Source organism: Vicugna pacos, chromosome 20 (assembly GCF_048564905.1).
Source record: "Vicugna pacos chromosome 20, VicPac4, whole genome shotgun sequence".
Taxonomy (NCBI): Eukaryota; Metazoa; Chordata; class Mammalia; order Artiodactyla; family Camelidae; genus Vicugna; species Vicugna pacos.
This window is the reverse complement of record NC_133006.1, coordinates 12955862-12976696: the sequence shown is the minus strand read 5'-3', so window position 1 is coordinate 12976696 and position 20835 is coordinate 12955862. Positions and strand designations below refer to the sequence as shown.

Sequence of the window (20835 nt, the reverse complement as noted above, 5' to 3'; positions counted from 1 at the left end):
CAAGGGAGGGAGGAGATAGGGGGCAATTGTTTGGTTTTCATTATCATCAAGTACGTGGACCTTTGTGGTCCTTGGGCGAAGAATTGTGGACTGCAAGTCATTTGGCTGCTTTATGTTTATATAGTTTAAAAAAATTTTTTTTGCTTTAATGTTTTAAATAACTTGACCCAAAAAGCCTTTAACAATTATTTGTTGCTCTTTTTTTTTTTCCTTGCTCCCCCACTGACGCATTAGCTAGGACTGCCCACTTTTGGGCCATGTGAGGTTTCATTCATTCTGTTTAATTTCAGATATTGCCTTGGACGAGTCCTCGGAAGGTAACCGGGTCCAGCCCTCTGCCCTCAGGCAGTTACAAAGGCATTATCATCCTCATTTTGCAAGGAAGCGATTGGACACCAGAGAGGTTAAATGACTATTTGAGGCCCCATATAATGAACAGCAGAAGGACCTGGAGAACCCGGTTTCTGGGTGCTGGAGCAGTGGTCTTCCCACGCCGTCACTTCTCCCACATCAGCAAAAGCTAACTTGTACTGAGTGCCTACTCTGTGCCAGACACTTGCTCTGACCCCTTTACGTGGATTCATCGTTTATTCCTCACAATTCCACCGGTGCTGTCATTAGTCTTATTTCCCACCAGAGACAAGAGAGGCACAGAGAATTTAAGCAATTTGTCTCCACTCACACAGCCAGGTGGCAGAGCCAGAAGTCCAACCCAGGCAGTTTCACTCTCGAAGCCTAGCTCTTAAGTTCCATGTCCTGTGGCCTCCCGTGGACTCCGCAGTTCCCTTAAAACCCCCACACACTCCCCAGGGTGGTCCTGAGCACCATGGAGGAACTCCCTCCGTCCACCAGGAGGGGGCGCTCTGCACAGGTCTGCACACATCTCTTCCTGAATATACTGGGGATCCAATCACCAATTCATCTGTTCTGATCGTGGACACAAAGCAAGGGTTCCTGTAAGACGCCTGGTAGTCTTCCAAGACAAGAGATTTTAGGATCATCCTTCCCTATTTTGGCCTTCTCACACAGAATCTGACATGCTCTCAGGGTTGAATGCCTTAAATTATTATTAAAATATACCCAGTACTCCTTGTTTTTGCTCAGTAAGGTAATAATGTAAAGAGAGAGGGCCCTAGAAAGTGCACTCTTCATTTGGGTTTGTTGGGATTTTTCTTTTTTAATTTATGCCATCATTTGATCAGACTTGCAGTTAATCTGACCATTTCTTCATGATCTGCATGGATCAAATACAAGCAGGTGGTATCAAATCCAAGAAGGGTGACAAAGGGCCGTGTATTCAGGAGAACCATGGTAGTACCATCCTGTTTTCTAAGCACTATGAGTCATTGAGACTTGACTTTAGCATAACATCCCATTTGAAGGTTGTCCTTGTGGAACATGCGTCTTCAAATATCAGTTTCAGGGATCCTGGTACCTAGACTTGGGGCAGGTACTGTATAGGATGCTAATAAGTGCACTCATTTTAGCTCCATATGTACACTATATTTTTAAACATGCAAATAAGTGGGCTCCAGGATACATTTTGTTTCTCTAAAAGGTTAGCAAATAATGTTCCATTTATAGAAACATCTTTGAAATAATATTGCGATGTGACCTGGTGACAAATCAAAGAGATGGGGAATTTCTGTAACTCAGGGGTGAGCAAGCTATGGCCTGGGGGCTAAATCCAGCCCATTGGTTTATATACATCACGTGAGCCACCAATAGTTTTTCCACTTTTAAATGATTGAAAAGATCTAAAAAGGATGTTATCTTGTGACATGTGAAAATGATATGAAATTCGAATTTCTGTATTCACAAATAAAATTTTATTGCAACACAGCCACATCCACCTGCTTACGGATTGTCTGTGTCTGCTTTGACTCTACAAGAACGGAGTTGTGACCGAGGCTCTACCACCCACGATGTCAAAAATGCTATGTGGCTCTTTCCAGAAAAGTGTGCCAACCCCTGTTCTAATGAAAAAATTTCTCCACTCTGTTTTAAGATATCATATTTCAAATGCTTTCATCCTAGATATGGACTTAAGCTTCATTCTGGGAAGTAAAACAGTTGGCTTCTCATCAAAATATTTTTTTATTTTTTTGTAAATAGTATAGCAAAAGAAGTAAGGTATGGTTGCAGATGGAAGTGCTCTGACTGGCTCCAAGTCCCAACCGACGTCTCACCGACTAGCCACAGGCCACCATGCCACCCAGCAAAAGGACCCCATGCAATTAAACTGCCGTGCAGTAAGCACCTACAAGGGGCCAAGCCCTGTCCCCTGCATTGCAGACACATTGGAGAAAAGGAGAGATGGTCCTCCCATCCCCACGGAGTGACCTCTGCTGATTCCAGGGGCTCTCCTATCAGCTTGAGTGTTGACCCTCTGTTTTCTAATGATCTGAAAAGTGGAAGGACATCGTCCCCTCTGTCCCTTCTCCATAATTCCTGCTTCCTCCCCTCATAAACCCTCCCTGGAGAAGGAGAGTAATGCTTCTGACTCTTCTGATCCTGTGTGCTTGCCTCGTCTTGCCCCTGCTACGTAAACACATGATCCTTGGAGGTGGGCGAGGGCTGGCTTACTCATTAAAAAGACACCCACTGGGATCTGTGGATTTAAGACCTAAGATCACCAACTGGCCTTATGATTGCACTTGGGAGACAGTCACAAAAGAGGCATTGACCTGTCCTAACTCTCCAAGCTGCTATTTAAGGAGCTCTGACTCTGTCATGCACTAGGGTAAGTCGTATTATCTTCGACAATGTCCCTCAAGATCAACATGATGGTCATTATTTTATAGATGTGGGAATTAAAGATCAGAGAGGTTTTGAGTAATTTACCTGCAGCAGAGACCACTCATGCTCATTAAATATCCAGGTGCTTCCTTGTATTTCCCAGCCCCTCCCTCTCAGTTAGATCAGGGTCATGTGACTGAGTTCTGGCCAATAGGATGGGAGTGAAGTGATGTAACCACACAGAGCCTTGGGACCTAAAAACATTTTGTATCATCTCTCTCCTTCTTTCCCTGATGAAGGAGCCTTGGAGGAAATGTATTTCAAAAGCTACAAGATGGAAGAGGGCCACACTACCCACTCAGACTTGCCCGAGTGAGAAATAAATTCGTATTCTGTTAAAATACTGAGACTTTTGCGGCCAGTTTGTTACTACAGTGTAGCGCCACCTAGTGGTACAGATTAGAACCAAAACATTCTGACTCCAAAACCCAGACTGTCAGCTACCATGTCTTCCAGTCACTGATGCCAAGGCTGCTTCTCCACCTCCCAAATGGTTAGAAGAATCTTCATGCCTTCTACTATCGTGACATATCTATAGACATTTTTTTAAATAATGAGTTCAAAGTGGCTTCCAATTCTGGCAGAGTTCGGAACCCTGTTAACACTTGCTTAATAGCTGGCTGACTAAATGACATGCCATGTAATTAGACTTTCTCAGTTCACCTCCCCTCTCCCCCCGAAATTTTTCTAACTGTTTATTTTATTTTATTTTTAAATTAGAGGCTATTTTTTAATCAGAAATGCTCACCAACAAGCTCTGAGGAAAGCACTTTTAAAAACTCATGGAGTCACTGAACTTCTGTGGAAAGGCATCTTAGAGACCAGGTGGTTGCAGAGATGAGGACATGCGGAGGGTCTGAGGGGGAGAGAGGCTTGGCCAAGGTCACCCAGCAAGTGCTGGGTAGAAAGGTGACCAGGCTTTGGTTTCATGACTCTCAGTTCTGAATTCCATTAACTCTGGCCAGTCCACGAGGAAGAAAGGGAAAGGCCAGCGTGTGGATGAAAATTCTGATGCTTCCCTGTGGAGCATTAGCTGGGCCAGTCGGAGGAGAGGAAGTTAGTCTCATTTAGAAACTCCGTGAGACTTTCTGGATTCCTCGTTTTGACACCAAATGCTTTGTGCGACCAAAAGTGATCTTTAAAAAAAAAAATTGTCGGAGCATTTGTATGTGTTTTTCCTTTTTCCTTTGAAAAACAAAGCTAAGGGGAAAAAGGCTCCCACAATTTCTTGGCTGTCTGGCAGCTTTTACAAACAGCGGCGTGATGAGAAACACATGCAGACCAGCGTCCGGTGAACAGTTATGGGGGTTTTGCTGCCCCCTAGAGAACCCGAAGGCCAGCCTGCACTCCTCTGGGGGCCAGGGGACACAGGCCACCCCACCGACCTCCCAGCTAGAGTCAGTGGGAAGCGAGCCGAGGATGGTGGCTTGCTGTAGGCAGAACAGCAGGTGTCCCTTTGCGGGGCTGAGACCCCGGCTTGCTGACCTTTCCTGGGAGGTAACTGTGGTACCTGCCCCAGTCTGACCCACACTGAAGCATCTAAGGGGCACTCCTGGGGGCTCCACAATGGCCACGGTCCACCACCAGGGCCCCACCTCGGCAGCCCTCTGGAGCTGTGCATTTTCACAGTTTTGAGGTTCCGCTACCTGGGCATGGCAGGTCCTAGGGTCACTGGCTTGGAAGGAGTGCACTTAATAAAACGTCCTGCACACAACTGCAGTCCAGAGGGAGATGGGCCAGACCAAGCAGAGCTCAGGACAGGCGAGGTGGGTGGAGAGGGCGAGAGGAGGCGGTGTCTCTGCTTAGCCCCATTTGGGTCATGGCAAGTTTCCAGAATCTGATGAAACAGGGATGAATCTGATGACGGCCCTCCTCCGGAAAAATCTACCTGTGCACGTGGATATACATATACAGTTCCGGGGTCTCATGGACCCCCTTGGTCCTGCTGTGGGTGTAGATTGGAGAGCCTTGAGTTAAAGAAACAGTCCCCAAAGGGCACAGCTGGGTGGGGGTGGAGGGAGCCCGGCTAAGATGGGCGTGAAGGGTCAGCCTCTCACGGGGGAGGGAAGTGAGGCCAAGACCAGAGAAGGAGCTGGTTCAAAGCAGCACAGGGCATCGCTGGCAGAGCCCGGAGCGGACCCCAGGCCTCCATCCACTGGACTGGCTCCGCACTGTTTCAGTCCCCCATTCCCTGTGGCCTCGACGGAGGCAGGCACTCCTGAGGGGAGCTATCACTTCTAGAAGGGAAGATGTTAACTTCACTGTGGACTTGCCCTTCGGGGTCTCCCAGGCAAAGTCGAAACTCTATTTAGTTCTTGAAAACAGCATTTATTTTCTGTTGTGGGATTTCAAACTTAGGGTCAGCAATGAGGTTGTGTATTAGCAGGTACCAACTCTTGGAGTTGGACTTGGTGGAGCAGCCTTGAGACTGGCAGCCCTTTGGGGGTGGGGAGGGGGCTCTGAGACTCTCTCTTCAGAAAAAGGGTCCTGTGCTCTGGATGGATAAGGCTCCTTTGGAAACCTGCCCCCCGAACACAAACGCTGGGCTTTTGCTGACCCGACACAGACCCCTCCCTGACACTAGCCCCGGAAACAAGCCGCTCCTTACTTTTCGGGGGTCAAAGTCTCCTCCAGGAACTCCTCGATCTTATTGACGTCCGTCTTCACATCCCCGTTGAAGGTCAGGAAGGGCGGATGGGTGCCGGGGGCGAGGTTGTGCAGGTCGGCTGGCTTTCTGTGGAGAGAGCAGGGTTCGGGGGTGGCTGACGCCGGGGCACTTTGCGGTCAGGCGGACCTGGGATGGGTGGCCCATTAGGCTCCCTGTGCTGCCCTACGAGCCTGTCAGTAAGAGCAGACCCGGTGCGGGGTGAGGGGCAGGGGAGGTGGGGAAGGTTCTGGGAGGATGTGCTGTGGCACAGGAAATCCATCCAGTGGAAGTCAGTGAGAAGAGCCACCAAGACGACAGAGCTGAGTGAGGCTGAAAAGGCAGAGGGCGATCACAGGTGACCACCTAAACCAGCGCCAAGCTTCCCTCCGAGATACCCAGGGCACCCAGGGCAGAGGTTGGGGCTTGCTTTCAAAGTTCCCTTCCCTTCACCAATTAGCTTAACCAAAACGCAGCAGGCAGCGCCCCCAATTTTAAATGTGAATGAATCCAGTCACACTCTTCCATTAAGACCTAGCTTCTGTGGTCGTGCAACAGGAAGGAAAGTGACCCTGTATTTGACGTGGGACCCTGTCCACGTCCAGGGGTGGGCTGATGTGCTGGTCAGCGGGTGAGAAGTCAGGGGCAAGGAAGGGGCAGAGGGAGGGAAGACGGGCGGGGGCGGGAGGGCACGGGGCAGGGGGAGGAGAGGGAGGAGGAGGAGTGATGGAGACTCCCGCGGCCGGCCGGGCTGGAACATCGGAGTCACCCTAAACGCTCTCTCTGAGAATGCAACACGCCTTGTGGGAGGCAGGCATGGAGAACATGGGATGGAGGAACAGTAGAAGAGTAAACAACGGGGAGGGGAAGAGGAGTCTGTAATGCAACAAATTCCTGGCATAATCGGCTTGGGAGGGGAAGAGAGGAATTTCAATGAAGATGCCCCTCCCGCGTCCTTGCCCAAACACACGCACTCTCCAGCTGTCTTCTGCAGCACTTGGAACTCCTCAGACCATCAACTCCGAAAGCATTTCTGAAATCTCATCTCCTTAGTCCCTGTGTTTACTGTGTGTGTCTCTCCTTTCAGGCAATGAGAGGACATTCTTCACCTTCTTCTGGTTTTCAGAGCTGACACGAGGCAGCAACACTTGGCTTCTCAGCGGGGAGGGAAAATCTATACTGATTTTGTTTTTCAGCAATTAGCTTTCTGTGGCTTAAAGATCCAGAAGTGATGATTTCTTTCTATGATTCGACGGAACCGTGGCCTCTGGAGTCTGGCATCCGTGGGAAGGATGCCTCTGGTCGCCGAAGCCCAGCTGGTGTGGCCGATGGAACTGGTCAGGGGTGGCCCTCTCTCTCTGTTGACCCTCATCAGCATTTACGACATTATACAACGAGAGCTTAATTCCATCTTGCCAGGTCTACCGTACAGATCACGTCATGCGTATCAGTCCCCTTTTCCTGGCTGCACGGTCCCAGGCTGCACGGCCAGCTCCGTCAGGGCACCAGGATGCTGAGAAGAGCTCTAGCGAGGCGCCTGCAAGTGCGGCCCCTGCCCGCCTCCCCGGGTCCCCACACTAACTCTATAAACACGGCACCACGTCCATCTCCACGCTCCAGATAAGGAAACCGGCTCAGCAAAGAGAAGTACCTTGTTTGAGGCCCCTCAGCCAGTCAACGGAGGCGCCAGGGTAAGAAATCAGTTTTCCTAGGAACTGCTAAACTTCACGGTCATACATTTTTAAAAATTCCTTAAATATATATACATCTGTATATAATTTTTCTTTCAGGAAGAACGTCTCCTTATGCATAAAAGTGGAGTCGTGATGCTTGCCTGGTCTACCTGGAGGGGTGCTGGCAGGCTCGGCCATGATGATGGACAGGAAAGGGCATCGTAAGCATCTGGGGGCTGCTGGGGTGGCTCCCTCTCCCAGCCTGATCTTCACCCAAACACGGGAGCGCACCTGCACCCACACTCCTCCAAAACCCGCCCTTCTCCACGGAAAAAGGCCAGTCTGTCCAACCGTGTGAAAGTCGGCTTGCTGTGCGGGTCACAGACAATGACTATGTGTTCATTCATTTGACAGAGATTAGCTGGGGCCCCCGAGTGAATGAACGAGCTGCTAGGGAGGAGACAGAGAAACTTAAAACCCGATCTCACCACACGCCCGTGAGGGATTCAAGGTCTCACCTGAACGACAAAATAAACTTCATCACTGATGTGTCTTGAAGGGCACGGCATTTGAACCGAGGAGACCAACCGGGGTTTTTTTTGCGGCAGCCTCTCCCTAGGTGGGCACCTTGGACAAGTCATTTAAATGTGTCCATCTTGGTTTCCTTGTATAGAATGAAGAAATAAGAGCTCCTTCACAGGGTGATATGCTCTGTGATCTTTTATGGGAAAGCGCTCACCAGTTGTAAAGCACTCGGCTTGTAGATCCCGTAACTTGACGAGATGCGAAGTGGTGAAGCCGGGCAGCGTGGACCATAGCGGCCGGGTGAGCGTGGAGGGCAGGTGGAGTGATGGATGCACCTGGGAGTGGTGGGGTGGGGAGGGAGGCTTCACTGGGGAGAGGGCTGGAGCTGCAGCTGGGGGCTGGGCATTCTCTCTCCATTTAGGAAAGACCAAGAGCCTCCCTGAAGCAGAAGCAGCCTCCCAGGGAACAGAAGGAGACCAGAGCAGCAGAGCAGCAGAGAGAAGTCCAACTTGACAGAGGCGGGTGAGTCATGGTAAGAAGTGTCAGGACGTAATGTTGGGAAGAACCAAGCAAAAGACAAGGGGGGCTGCTGGTGCACTCTGCCCCGAGTGATGAGAAGTGTCAGAAGGTTTTCTGAGCAGGGGAAGTCACATGATTAAAGGATTATTTTAGGAAAAATACCCTTATGATAATATAAAGGATGGATCTGAGAGAGAGAGACAGACGGACTGATAGACAGACATAGAGAAAGAGAGAGGACCTGGAAGGCTGAACAGTAGTAACTCTCTACCCTGGCCTTGAATCCAGCGCTCTCACACTAAAGTTCTAAAGATGGGAACAGCCTGGATCCCGACTCCCTGGAAACTTGGACTCTCACACCTGAAGTCCCCCTGGGGTCGCCCAGGATGGGGGCACAAGTATGACCAGGACAGCCCACTCCTGGATCTTCGGGTGTCCATCCCAGACACTCTCAGCTGCAACATCCACTGCCCGTTGCCTCCTCTTCCCTTGCGAATCGGGACTTGCTCCACAGGACAGCGAAATGCTCTGTCCCAAGTGTGATCCTCGCTTTCGGAGCCCCCCTTGTAGCTGGGGGTCTGGCCAGCGAGGGGTGTGTGAGCGGGTGGCTGCTGGGAGCCACGGGAAGGTTGTCGCCCTCCCTCATGGAAGATCCTCTGTTCCTGCAGCAGCAAGTATCCCTCAAGAACGCAGCGCCCTTTACCTTTTCAGATCCACGGTGGTGACGTTGAACACAACTCCTTTCAGCCAGAGGATCATGAAGAGGCGCTGAGAGAAGGGGCAGTTGCCGATGCTCTCCCCATCGACGCCAGCCTAGAAAGAAGAGCAGCAGAGTCCCGGGTCGGCTTGGGCACGTCAGCAGGAAGGCATGCAGGGTTACTAACACCCGGGCCCCGATCCGACAAGAACAGACTAAATCCATGCCCCAGCCTTACCTGAAAGGGCAGTGGCCCTCTGTGATTTGTCGTTGTCCTCCTAATGTTCGTGCAGGGCGATGCCTGGCACGGGGTAAGGGCTCAGTAAATAGGTGCTGAACTGAACGTGAACCTCCAACATGGTGATTATGGGGAATCTGAAACCATGGAACCCTAGCATCCCAAGGTGGAAAGAAACCTTTGACATCACATCATCTAACACAAATGACATCAGACCACCAACTTCTACACCCCCAAGGAATCGTCTAGTCTATGCTTAAATATCTCCACTCACCAGCAATTTAAAGCCCTCAAACAGTCCATTCTGAGGACAGTTCTAACCATGAGAAATGCTTTTCTTTGGCTATACCTTGCCAAAGTACGTTCCTCTGGAGTTTACCTTCTTCTACACTTTGCTCTTTGCTCCATGAGGATGTCATGAGTACAGATCCTCAGACTTTAATCCTACCTCTTTATATCTAGACCCGTCATCAGGCTCAAGATGTCAATTAATACCCCACTTCATTCTAACTACTACTTGACCTTCAGTGTCAATAAACTAGTCATTTGTAAAATTATCCTTTTACTCAACAAATATATATTGACCATCAATTCATTGTGTGCAAGGCACTGGAGGTAATTACACAGGGGATTGAAAAAAATGCATTCACTCAGGAGCTTGCAGTCTTCTGCAGGGGTGATAAGCAGGAACACAGGTGACCATGACAGACAGCATTACTGAGGGGCTGCATCCTGCTACCCCCACTGCCTTCCCCTTCTCAGCACCCTCCTCAAACAGCGGGTGTGTGTGTGTCTGAAAGGCAAGCCTCTCTTTACCTCGGAGTGGGCTAGAGACCTGCATTTTATAAAGAATACATTTTCAGCAAACACATGAACGAACAAAATGGTTGGAGAACTGATCTCTGTATAATTTACTCCCACTGAGTGGTATCCTGGCCCCGAAATGGGATTTGAAGGGAGAAACCACCCACTCGCTCTCGTTTGCTGTTGGCTCCCCGGGAAACCGAGGCCCCATCAGGACGGGCTCCACTGCCAGGGAGGGGACGGGAAGGGAAGACGCCCCCAGTCTTGCTCGCAAAGCTGCCAACAATGCAGCCAACATCCTGGAATGGGGGCTTACTAAGATTTCTCTCTTTCACTTTTTTCTCTTTTATTGAAAGAGAAGGAGAAAATACTACACTCCAAGCTGCACAAAGTGTTTTTCCCCTTGGGGTTTGTGTGCCGAGGGGTTCGGGTGGGGAGGCAGTGATGCCTTCTTTCTGTCATACACGAGCGCCTCATGGTGTGCTCATTTCTGCCTTGCCACGCGCTCCCCGCAGTGGCTCAGGTTTATAGTGGAGAACTGGCGCCTTTGGCGGCGGCGCTTGTGGGTGATTGCTATGAAATTACAGTTATTTTACCTCTCTCTTAACTACACGGAAAACGCCATCCCTGTTCAGTTCTCCCTTTTCCTCAGGGCTGGAAACAGACGCAGCCTGAGTGCCTGAGACACCACGGGCTCCGTTACGTAAAATCAGAAAGGTGGAGGGCACAGTGCGGCCACATCTGCCCACAGAGCTAAGGTTACGGATAAAGCCACACTCGGACAGGTGTCTATTAATTTAATAACAGCTTGGTGCTAACTTGAGTGGATGCTGTCAGTTCCCTAAGACTTTCTTTCCCAAGCAGCACTCACTTCACAGGCAGCTGGTTCTTGGTTCTTCAAGACATCCGGACAAAGGGACGTTTTCCCCAGGGCCGGTAGTGAGTGGGGTTGGGGGTGGGTCATAGGGAACTGAAGGAGGAATTCATAAAATATTGAAATTCTTACTAGTTGGACAAAATATTCATATAATAATAATGTTAATAAAAACCAATGAATGTCAGGCATTGTTCTAAGTGCTTCCCATAAGTGCGTTTATTCCTCATGCGAACCTGTATAGAGAGATAATGTTAACCTTTTACAGAGGTGGCCACTGGGGGGAAATTACAGTCAGGGGAATAACTGGCCTGAGGGTCCCGGGATGGACCCAGAGCCAGATGGAGAGCTTTTTTTTTTTTTAACTTAGCAGAGGTAAAGGGGATTGAACCCAGGACCTCACGCATGCTATGCTAAGCATGTGCTCTACCACTGAGCTATTTCCCCTCCCCGCCAGATCGAGAGCTCTTAACTGCTTGGCTGGAGACCATGATCTAGACCCACCTCTGACTCTGATTCACCGTGTGACCTTGAGTAAGTCACCTCCCTCTCTTGGCTTCAAGCACTTATAACTTCCTGCCATTTTGTGGATTCAAGTGGCTAACGGAAATCTATTTAAGACAGCAGTTCTCAAACTCTTTGGTCCACACACACCTTGCGAGATTGCTGAGAGCTCCCAGAGAGCTTCTGTTGATGTGAATTAGAGCTATCAATATGTACTGTATTACAATTAGAGCTAAAACTATTCACACATTTACTTACATATTCATTAAAATATAATAATGATAAACATATTCCATGTTAACCTAAATAACGCATTTTAATATAAAGAAACCATATATTTAAAAAAATAATTTAGTAAGTAGAGTTGTTTTACTTTTTTACAAATCTTTGATATCTGACTTAATGAAAGTCAGCTCTGCATTTCCATCGTCTGCTATTTGTTTGCAGTATAGGAAGAAATCCTGGCCTTAGCCAGATACCTTGCTGGAAAAGGCAGGAGTAATTTAACAGCCTTTTCAGATTCTTGTGGGTATTTCTCTTCTATAGCATATCGAAACTCAGCAAGTGGTAGCTTCTTCAACATGAGCTGATGGGTGGAATCTGAAGCCCTATCAGTGAAGTCCTTCTGTTCCACTCAAACCCATTCATCTCGCTCGCACTTTGAATGGATCTTTTTACCCACGAATGATTTTGTAACATCACAAATTTGTCACTTGGAAAACAGTGTTTCACTGATGTTCCAAAGGGTGATACATTCCTTATTTACTTTTTAAAAAATGTTTAAGTTTCTTTTTATTGAAGTTTAGTGGATTTACAATGTATTAGTTTCTGGTGTCCGGCAAAGTGATTCAATTATACACACACACACACGTATATTTATAAATATATATATATATATATATATACACATTCTTTTTCATATTCTTTGGAACTTGACTGCTTCTCTTTGCTTGAACTTTTCTGATGAGCTTGATGGTGATATTACTGCACGTGATACGTACTCAAGGGCTGAGATTTAATTACATTAGACCATTTTGCTGCTTCATCAAGATCATTCATAAATGAGACTGGCTCCTTTTTTTTCTCTCTGGGCATGACTCCTCCATTCTACCACTGCCTCAATTTGTGCTCAAGCACCAGCAGATTCTGCCCACAGAACAGCAATCCCAGGGAGAAGTGATGACCTCCCAGAGCTCCCAGCAGGGTATCAGGAACCCACGAACATTTGAGAACTGTTGGTATAAGATATCCTGTGAACAAACCCAGTACCTAAAGCTTCTCCTCCAGACAATAATGTGAAGCTGATAACTGCCCCCAAAGTCATTCCCGGGCACCAAGGTCCAGAAGAGGGAAGAAATCAGCCTGTCTCAGCCCCAGCCCATCTGGCCCCTGGCAGCCTCATGCTAGCGATAACCTTTCTGCAGCCCTCTGGACACAGAAGTCAAAGCCCCCACGTAGCTTGCATACAGCCTGCCCTTGGCCAGAGTGCCCACACAGATCTGCCACTTACTTTGCAAGCCCTTTGTGGCCAAGGCCTCCTGTCGCACTGGCCCTGGATCCTCCTGTACCCCTACACCCCCACTGCTGATCATCTGGCCCCCTCCTGACCTCTGGAGGGTGGCCTACTGCCTGCCTGTCATCTCCAAACCAGCTCTGGCCTCGCCAGACCAGTGAACTTCTGTGCTTCCTGCTGGGCTGACCACACCTTCTCCAAGTCTGTCATCCTTGGTTATTCCTCTTCAGGTCTAGAGTACCCCAAAGACTATCCTCATATGTAATAGTTACTCCTTTATCATAGTTAATACTTCTTTACATTAAACTTCTCCTGCTAAAACCACTGTGTGGTTTCTCTCTCCTGATAGCACCCAGACTGACAGATGCTCAAATGTCTGGAATTTCAAAATAGATTTTTAGGCTATTTCTCTGGTTCCCATAAAAATCTCACAAGGTGAAGGCCTAAGTGAGGTAGTGGAAGAAGGAAACCTGAATTTTCTCCAGAAAGCTAATTAAGTCACCATTTATACCACGTTTCAACTTTTCACTGCTTCGGCCCCTGAAAACTGTCCCTGCGGACTTAAGTGATTAAACATTTTTTTCAAGTTACAGATAAAGAATTCTGCAACCGTGGGGCTGGAGCTGACCTCAGGGATGCTGCAATCCAGCTCTTTCCTTTTACTAGTGAGGAAGCAGGTCCAGAAAGGTTAGATATCTTGCCCATGGTTTCACAGGTCCCACGGCAGAATCAGGGATGTAGCTCCTGGGTCCTGAGCCCCAGCCTTCCCCTGTGCTAGGCTGGCTGTCATCTTACAGGAAAGAGTGTCAAAGAGACAGAGACCACAGGAAGAGGACTTTCTTTGGCTTTACGATGACTCATCTCTATCGCACTAAACTGATTCCTATCAACGTGGAAGAGGAAGGATTTTCCTTTATCATAACAATATCTGGATCTGCCCACTTTCTCTCATGTGTATAAGCCAGATAGTGTTCCTTATTATGACAGTTCTTTTAAAATATCAAAGGACAATTCCCCTAATTTGGTTGGTCAGCCTCCCATGAACAGAGAATGGACTTGGGGTTTGTGGTCCACTTGACGATGGGGAGTTCCACCCTTGAAGAAACAACATGCTTGTTCTCAGCGGCCACAAAAAAAAAAACAGTTGCACTCTCTGGGGTCACTCAGGCACTTTCCGTTCAATAAATAGTCAGGTGCCAAGTATACATTTGAGGCCTCAGAGATTCCCAGCATTTATCTAAGGTTGATGATAAAGGCTGAACTGGCTCTATGCAGATGGCAGACGGCTGCCTGTACAGTGTGATGTGAAGAATTCTAGGTGTCTTTGTCAGGGTTCTCCAGAGAAATAGAACCAGCAGGATTTGTGTGTCTGTCTAGATGGAGACAGAGACAGAGACAGGAACTTGGCTCCACCAGACTGCGGATGCTCGGTAAGCCTAAAACCTCATGGGATATGTCATCAAGTTGGAGATTCGGGAAAGAGTCGCAGTTCAAGTCCAAAGGAGGTCTTCCCTCTTCCTCAGAAGGCTGTCAGTTATTTCTCTATTCAGGCCTTCAACTGATTGGGTGAGGCTCACACACAGGATAGAGGGTCATCTGCTTTATTCGAAGTCCGCTGATTTAAATGTGAATCTCATCCCAAAACACCTGCTGGATACATTCAGCATAATGTGTGACCAACTATCTGAGCACCACAGTCTAGCCAAGTTGACACCTAAAAATTAAGTTGATACCTAAAAATTAAACATCACACCAGGTGATTCAAAAATATCACCTGAGATGGCTAAACCCATCAATTCCGTATCTGTCATCAACACTTCAGCTCACCAGATGGTTTTATAAACAACTGAATATACCCCTTCCCAAAGGAACTTGTAGGCTCCAAACCTAGAAAGCTACTTGGTTTAAGTGTCTGACTCAGAGAGCAGCGTCCAGTGGTACCCTGACCCCGAGTAACCGGCCTGGTCTGAGAGTGGTCTTGGGCCCAAGTCTGCCTGCGACTTGATGTGTAGCATACTACTGCTGGGATGGAGATCTCTTGGGAGTGACATTCAGCCTGCCTTGAGATTTATGGCTCCTGCACTGAGTCTGTACTCATCCTCCTGTTTGTCCACACACCCTCTGAGAAAGAACTGCCCTTTCCAGCCCAACTCCACACCAGTGACCCTTCTTCCAGCCCCTTCTCTCCACTCCTACATGTCCCCCTACCCATTCCTTCATGTCCAGACTATTTGAATAAGTGACTGGCTCTCTCTTAAAATTCTTGCCAATCCTGCTTCTACTTAACACCCTCTTCTGAAATAATTCTCTTTTAATCACTTTCTGGGAGTAAGCAAGTTCTCTTTTCTTTTTTCTTTTCTTTTCTCTTTTCTTCTCTTTTCTCTTTTCTTTTTTCTTTTCTTTTCTTTTTTCGTTTCTCTTTTCTTTTCTTTTCTTCCTTCCTTCCCTCCCTCTTTCTTCCTTCCTTCCCTTTCTTTCTTTCTTTCTCTCTCTCTCTTCCTTCCTTCCTGACCTACCCCTACCTGACCTTTCTCTTGCAGCTAGAACTTTGGATTATCTTTTCCTCTTAACATTCAGCCCTCTGCAGTCTGCCTTGTCACCTGGTGCCTCTTGTGTGGACAGGCCGGCTTCACAGACATGCCATCTGTGCAGATACATAAATCTCAGAGCTCAGAAGGGCCCCACACTTGGCTTAATGTGCTACTGTCGTGGTCTCGAAATTCCTCATTGTTTCTCAGTGAAGGATCCCTCATTTTCACTTTGCAGTGGGCCCCAGAAATTAGGCAGCGGGTCCTGCAAGTGACTGTCCTGGTCCTCTGCTGACATCCTCCTCTTCCCAACCTTTGCCCTCTCAGCTCACTGCTCTCCCTCCTCCACACTCGGTGACCTTTGGAGAACTCATCTACTCCCGAGAACACGCTTCTCCTCCCCAAGTCAGAAATCACTCTGGCTTTAAACCTATATCTACCCTGAGCTTAAAAACAAAACAAAACAAAAAAAAAAAAAAAGGAAAAGGAAAGAAAAGAAAAGAAGAAAAGGAAAAAAAATGCTGAAATGCTGCAGGGCTTGCTTGGTTTAAGTCTTCCTTGTTAGTTCTGTCTCCTGTCTCATTCCAGTGGTATATATTTTTCTAGAATTTATCTCCTTTTAATTAAAAAGTTTTCCCGTTATTAGATAGATACCTGAGGTTTTCTTATTAGTAAGCCAGACAATATTCCTTGTCATTATTATTATTTAATACCAAGGACCTGTCCTTCCAACATGCCTTCTGTTAGCATGCATATGATTTGGTGACTTGTTTTATTTTGGTGTTTTATTTTATGAAACCCAGGAAAGGCTCAAGAAATGTAAGTTTGGTTTCCCTGGTACATCTATCAAGTGACTCCACCCTGCTCCGGAAGGCAGAATGGCTCTCATTCATATCATAAGCCTGCACCAACCCCTCTGAGGTCCCAAAGTCCAAGTCCTCTGCTTCTAAGTCTGGCTCTTTCTGCTGCTCTAGCCCAGGTGTAAGATTTAACAACCCAGTTCCACTGCACTAGGAGCAGGCTTGTGCCCCTGACGTCACGGAGTTCTGGGGTACAGGGTAATGGGCATGGGGGCACCTGCAGCCCTGGGTTCAAGCTCCAGCCCTGGTATCCCCCAGCTGTACGTGGCCGACTTGGTTTTCCCAGAGAGGCTACCGCACCATTTTCAGTTCCATACGCTCTCCAGTGGTGAAGTCTATATTTTCCTTCCTCTTAAAACTGGGTGGGCGTTTGCGGCTGCCTTCGTGAATAAAGAAACGTCACAGTGTGTGACTTCTGAGACCAGGGCATAAAAAATGATGCAGATTCTGCCCGGCTCTCTCTCTCTCCTTTGTGATGCTCACCCTCGGAACCCACCATGTTGTGAGGAAGCCCAGAGCCCAAGAAGAGGGCCCTGGGCAGTGCTCCAGCTGACACCCCAGGCTACGTTCTCAGCTGACAGTTGGCGTCGACCACCAGACATGTGAATGAGTGAGACTTCAGACGATTCTAGCCTCCCAGCCTTTGAGCTGTCCCAAATGACACCTAGTGAAGTAAAATGAGTCATCGCCACTAAGCTCTGGCCAAACGGCAGGTTCATGAGCAAAACAAATGCCGTCACTGTTTAAAGCCACTAAGTCTGGGGTTGGCTTATTATCCATCAGATAACTCACACTTAGCCTCAGGTTTCTTGTCTGCAAATTAGAGGCAAGAAATATCTACCTTGCAGGGCTGTCCTATGACTAGATGCTAATACATGTAAAACACACAGGGTTCGCTTTATAAATTTAGAGCTGTTGTCATTATGACCACGGAAGGCAAACATTTAGGAAGAGCTAATTAAACAGCCCTGTTTGTGAAATGCTATGCCTTAGTAAAGAGTCAGTAGATCTCTCTTTGATGACACAAAAATTCAACAACACACCTGTGTTTGCTTTCTCCATTGAATGGATGGCTCCACACACAAAACCCATGAACACGGAGGTACTGTCCACTGGCTGGAGACAAGTGTTCCCAAACTAGACAGTCTCACGTGGACGATGAAGGGAGAAAGGGAGAGTGACTCACATTTGGTTAGCTGTTGCTACAATGAAGCATGCATGGACGTCTGTCCTCTCCAAGATCATTGAGTTTCTATGCGGAGCAATATTTCCCAACCAAACAACATCTTCAAGTAGTTCAAGAACCAAAGACTCAAAGGTCTGGAACTCCAGGAAGATGGGTGGACGGGACTGAGGGATGCGGCTTGTGACAGTTTCCTGGTGGCTTTCTATCCAAGCCCCGTGGAAGCCTTTGTGTTCTCTGAATGTCTGGGAACCTCTGTCACAAATATTTACGGGGCTGTCATGCTATTCTTTAGACCTGATTGTGGCTGTCAGTGCTTGGATCAGAAGAACTGAAAGCTGGAATTCTTCCACTTCAGAAACGCACCAAAGCACAGGAAACCAAAGAGCGATAAAAATCTTACAGCCCCAAATAAACAGAACGCCTTCCCACATGGGTTTAACTGAAAGGAGACATCTTCTCATTAAGCCTCCCCCGGAGAATACCAGTCCTAATGGAGGAAACACGCCTTCCACTTAATTAGGCCACTGTCAAAAGTTTTGTTTTCCTCCCTTCACATTTTTTTCATTATTCAAGATGCTACAGAAATTAGTTCCAGCTTTTGATCATGAATCCATCCCCCTCCATTCAGGGAATGAGCCTGCAATCCCTTGAATTTTCCTCGAGGAAATTCCTCGAATACTAAAACAAGGGTATCTTGACATCAGCTTGACAAAGGTTGATGTCTGGGGCCCTGTGATAGGGGAGATTCCTCAACTGTTATTCATCCCGCCCTCTGCCCCGGTGGTCTGAATGTGGAGTTTTTTAATTCAGCATTTTAACAAAATAAGCTGGTCTGGGAAGACTTTACAGAAATCACAAAATCGGTCACCCAGCCCCTCAGTTGGGTTCAGGAAGCTCTCATTTAAACAACCCTCCCAAATATGACAGATTAAAAGCTTGTGGCACTAAAATCAAATCTGATACAGGAGAGTTACTAAATAGGGTCACGTGACTCCAGGACCCTCTGGAACACTCTGCAAAATTAGTGTTTTATCATATGTCAGTGAAGTTTGGTTTATAGAGCTTGAAAAGTCCAGGCTCACACTGCCGTTCCTGAGCCCCCACGGGGAGGGCAGAAGGGCAGCTGGGCAACCTCCTCTCCACACTCCTCCCCTAGAGCCGATGGGGAAGATAAGGAGACAATGGAAGTAAAATGGGAGCTCAGGGCCTGGTGCAGAGTGCGTACTCAATATATCGGCTGTCCTCACGGTCACTGCCTTCTGGACCACCCCTCCTTCCTCCCTCTCACACCCCCAACCAGTTCCCTAAACGTCTGTTGAGGGGGGGGTCTCCTCTGCCACCATGCAATGGAAAAATGTTCTACCAACCAAATGCCCTCTGTCCCGTGAGCCCACCCTACTCAGGTCTTTCAAGCTCCTGCAGCGTTTCCTGGGAAGACTGTGGGTCTAGATCTTTCTGTTCTCTGCTTCAGAGGGGCCTTCTTATAAACAGCCTCCCAGCTACAGACGAAGCAACGGAGCCAGGTTTTGTGTCAAGGGGACCTCTCTCATTTTCTCTCCCTTGAAGACTCAGGCTGAGTTTATCCGTTCAAGCTCAAGTCAGTCTATAATTGGACAGAAGTCTGTCTTTTGTAATCCCCTAGGCCCAAAGGGGAAATGAAAGGCTTTTCCAAATGGCAGACGAAGGCAGGAAATGTTCTATTTATTGTTCTCCTATTTAAAAAAAATAAAATAAACTGACCCCAGTAATTATACCACACACACAACAGTCCGGGTCATCACCCTGGAAGCCACAACCTGAGATGGAGCCTGTGTTTCTCTTCAAAAAGGGAATTCTCCCAAGACCTGCCATATTTCCTTTTGTAAGGACTACAACAGCGCCAAGTGACAAGCTGACCCCTTCACATTCTGCCTGGTCAGTGGGGGTCAGAGAGCTTCGGGCTGGCCCCAGATGTTCTGCAAGATAAATGTGCCTTTGAGCCAATCAGACTGCGGCCTTCTGCATTCTCACCTGTAAAAGAAGGAATGACCGGACAATGTCTGGCTTTGACTTCTCTGCTTCTCTCCATGCTCACTTGTTCAGCACTGTTAACTGGCCACCAAGAAGTTAGAAATGACCCTTGATTATGCAGAGCTGTAATGCAAATTCCTCACTTTACGCCTAGGAGAGAACACTGCAAGTGCCCATTATAAAGATACAAAACGGCCCCCAAATAACTCCAAAGTAAATGAGGTGCACAAGTGTTTCTTCTCCTCTACTGGATCTTGTCTGTACATCTCAGAATTTGGTATGATGCTTCTGGGGGTAAGCTCGAGCTCACAAGCACCAAAAAGACCTTGTTTTGGCTTCCACGTTCTAATACTGGGATCCACAGAGAGGAGCCTTCCCGTCGGCCACTTGGTGGAGCAGCTGTAAAGATGTGTTTCCCACTCCAGCAGAAACTGCTCCATCCATGGAAGTATATGCCACAGTAGACAGTCAACAAAGTGTGTCATTTGTATTTCCATTTAGTTTAAAGGTGCCAAATAGAATAATGTTTAGGATCAACCCCCTCAAATTATCTTTTGATGAAGGCTCAGGAATGACAAAGACTTTTCAGCTTTGCACCATATGATCCAACAATCCCATTCCTGGGTATATATCTGGAGAAAACTCTAATTCAAAAAGACACATGCGGCCCAATGTTCAGAGCAGCAGATGTGGAAGCAACCTAATGTCCATCGACAGATGACTGAATAAAGAAGATGTGGTTATGGAATGAAATGTTACTCAGCCATAAAAAAAGAATGAAATAATGCCACTTGCAGCAGCACGGATGGACCTAGAGATTATTATCACACTAAGTGAAGTCAGAGAAAGAACAAATATCACATGATATCACTTATACACGGAATCTAAAAAATGACATAAATGAACTTATTTACAAAACAGAAACAGACTCACAGATGTAGAAAACAAACTTATGGTCACCAAAGAAGAAAAAGGGGGAAGGATAAATTAGGAGTTTGGAATTATCAGGTAAAAACTACTATATATGAAATAGATAAACAACAAGGTCCTAGTGTATAGCACAGGGAACTATATTCAATATCTCATAATAGCCTATAATGAAAAAGAATATGAAAAAATATGTATAACTGAATCTCTATGCTGTACACCAGAAACTAACACAACACTGGAAATCAACTATACTATACTTCAGTTTAAAAAAAAAAGTACTTTTCAACTTTGCTTCATCTCCCATCTATTGGAGGAGGCTGCTGGAAGCCTGATGCAGAAAATTCTGAGGTCTCAGCTAGGATCCATGGGCAAGAATGTCAGCGTCATCTGGTGATTACGTATTTTATGCATAATGCTAACCTTAGACGGAATTCTGCAGACACTTTCAAACGGAAAGCAGAGACTTGCTGAAGAGAAGATGACATGGGCAAAGCTAAAATGAGAAGCGTAATTTCCCTCTGTGTTCTCCCC

General features: G+C 47.3%; 1 protein-coding gene across 2 annotated transcripts in view; it reads right to left on the bottom strand.

Annotated features, from left to right (window-relative positions):
- CLIC5 (chloride intracellular channel 5) overlaps window positions 1-20835 on the bottom strand; it is a 129152-nt gene that overhangs the window by 29011 nt on the left and 79306 nt on the right. For both annotated transcript variants that reach the window (XM_072944880.1, XM_072944879.1), the window contains exons 2-3: window positions 8864-8973; window positions 5408-5533 (exon numbers count right to left, since the gene is read on the bottom strand). In XM_072944880.1, the coding sequence (XP_072800981.1) occupies window positions 5408-5533; window positions 8864-8919 (182 nt within the window). In that variant the 5' untranslated portion in view covers window positions 8920-8973. The remainder of the gene's footprint in view (window positions 1-5407; window positions 5534-8863; window positions 8974-20835) is intronic.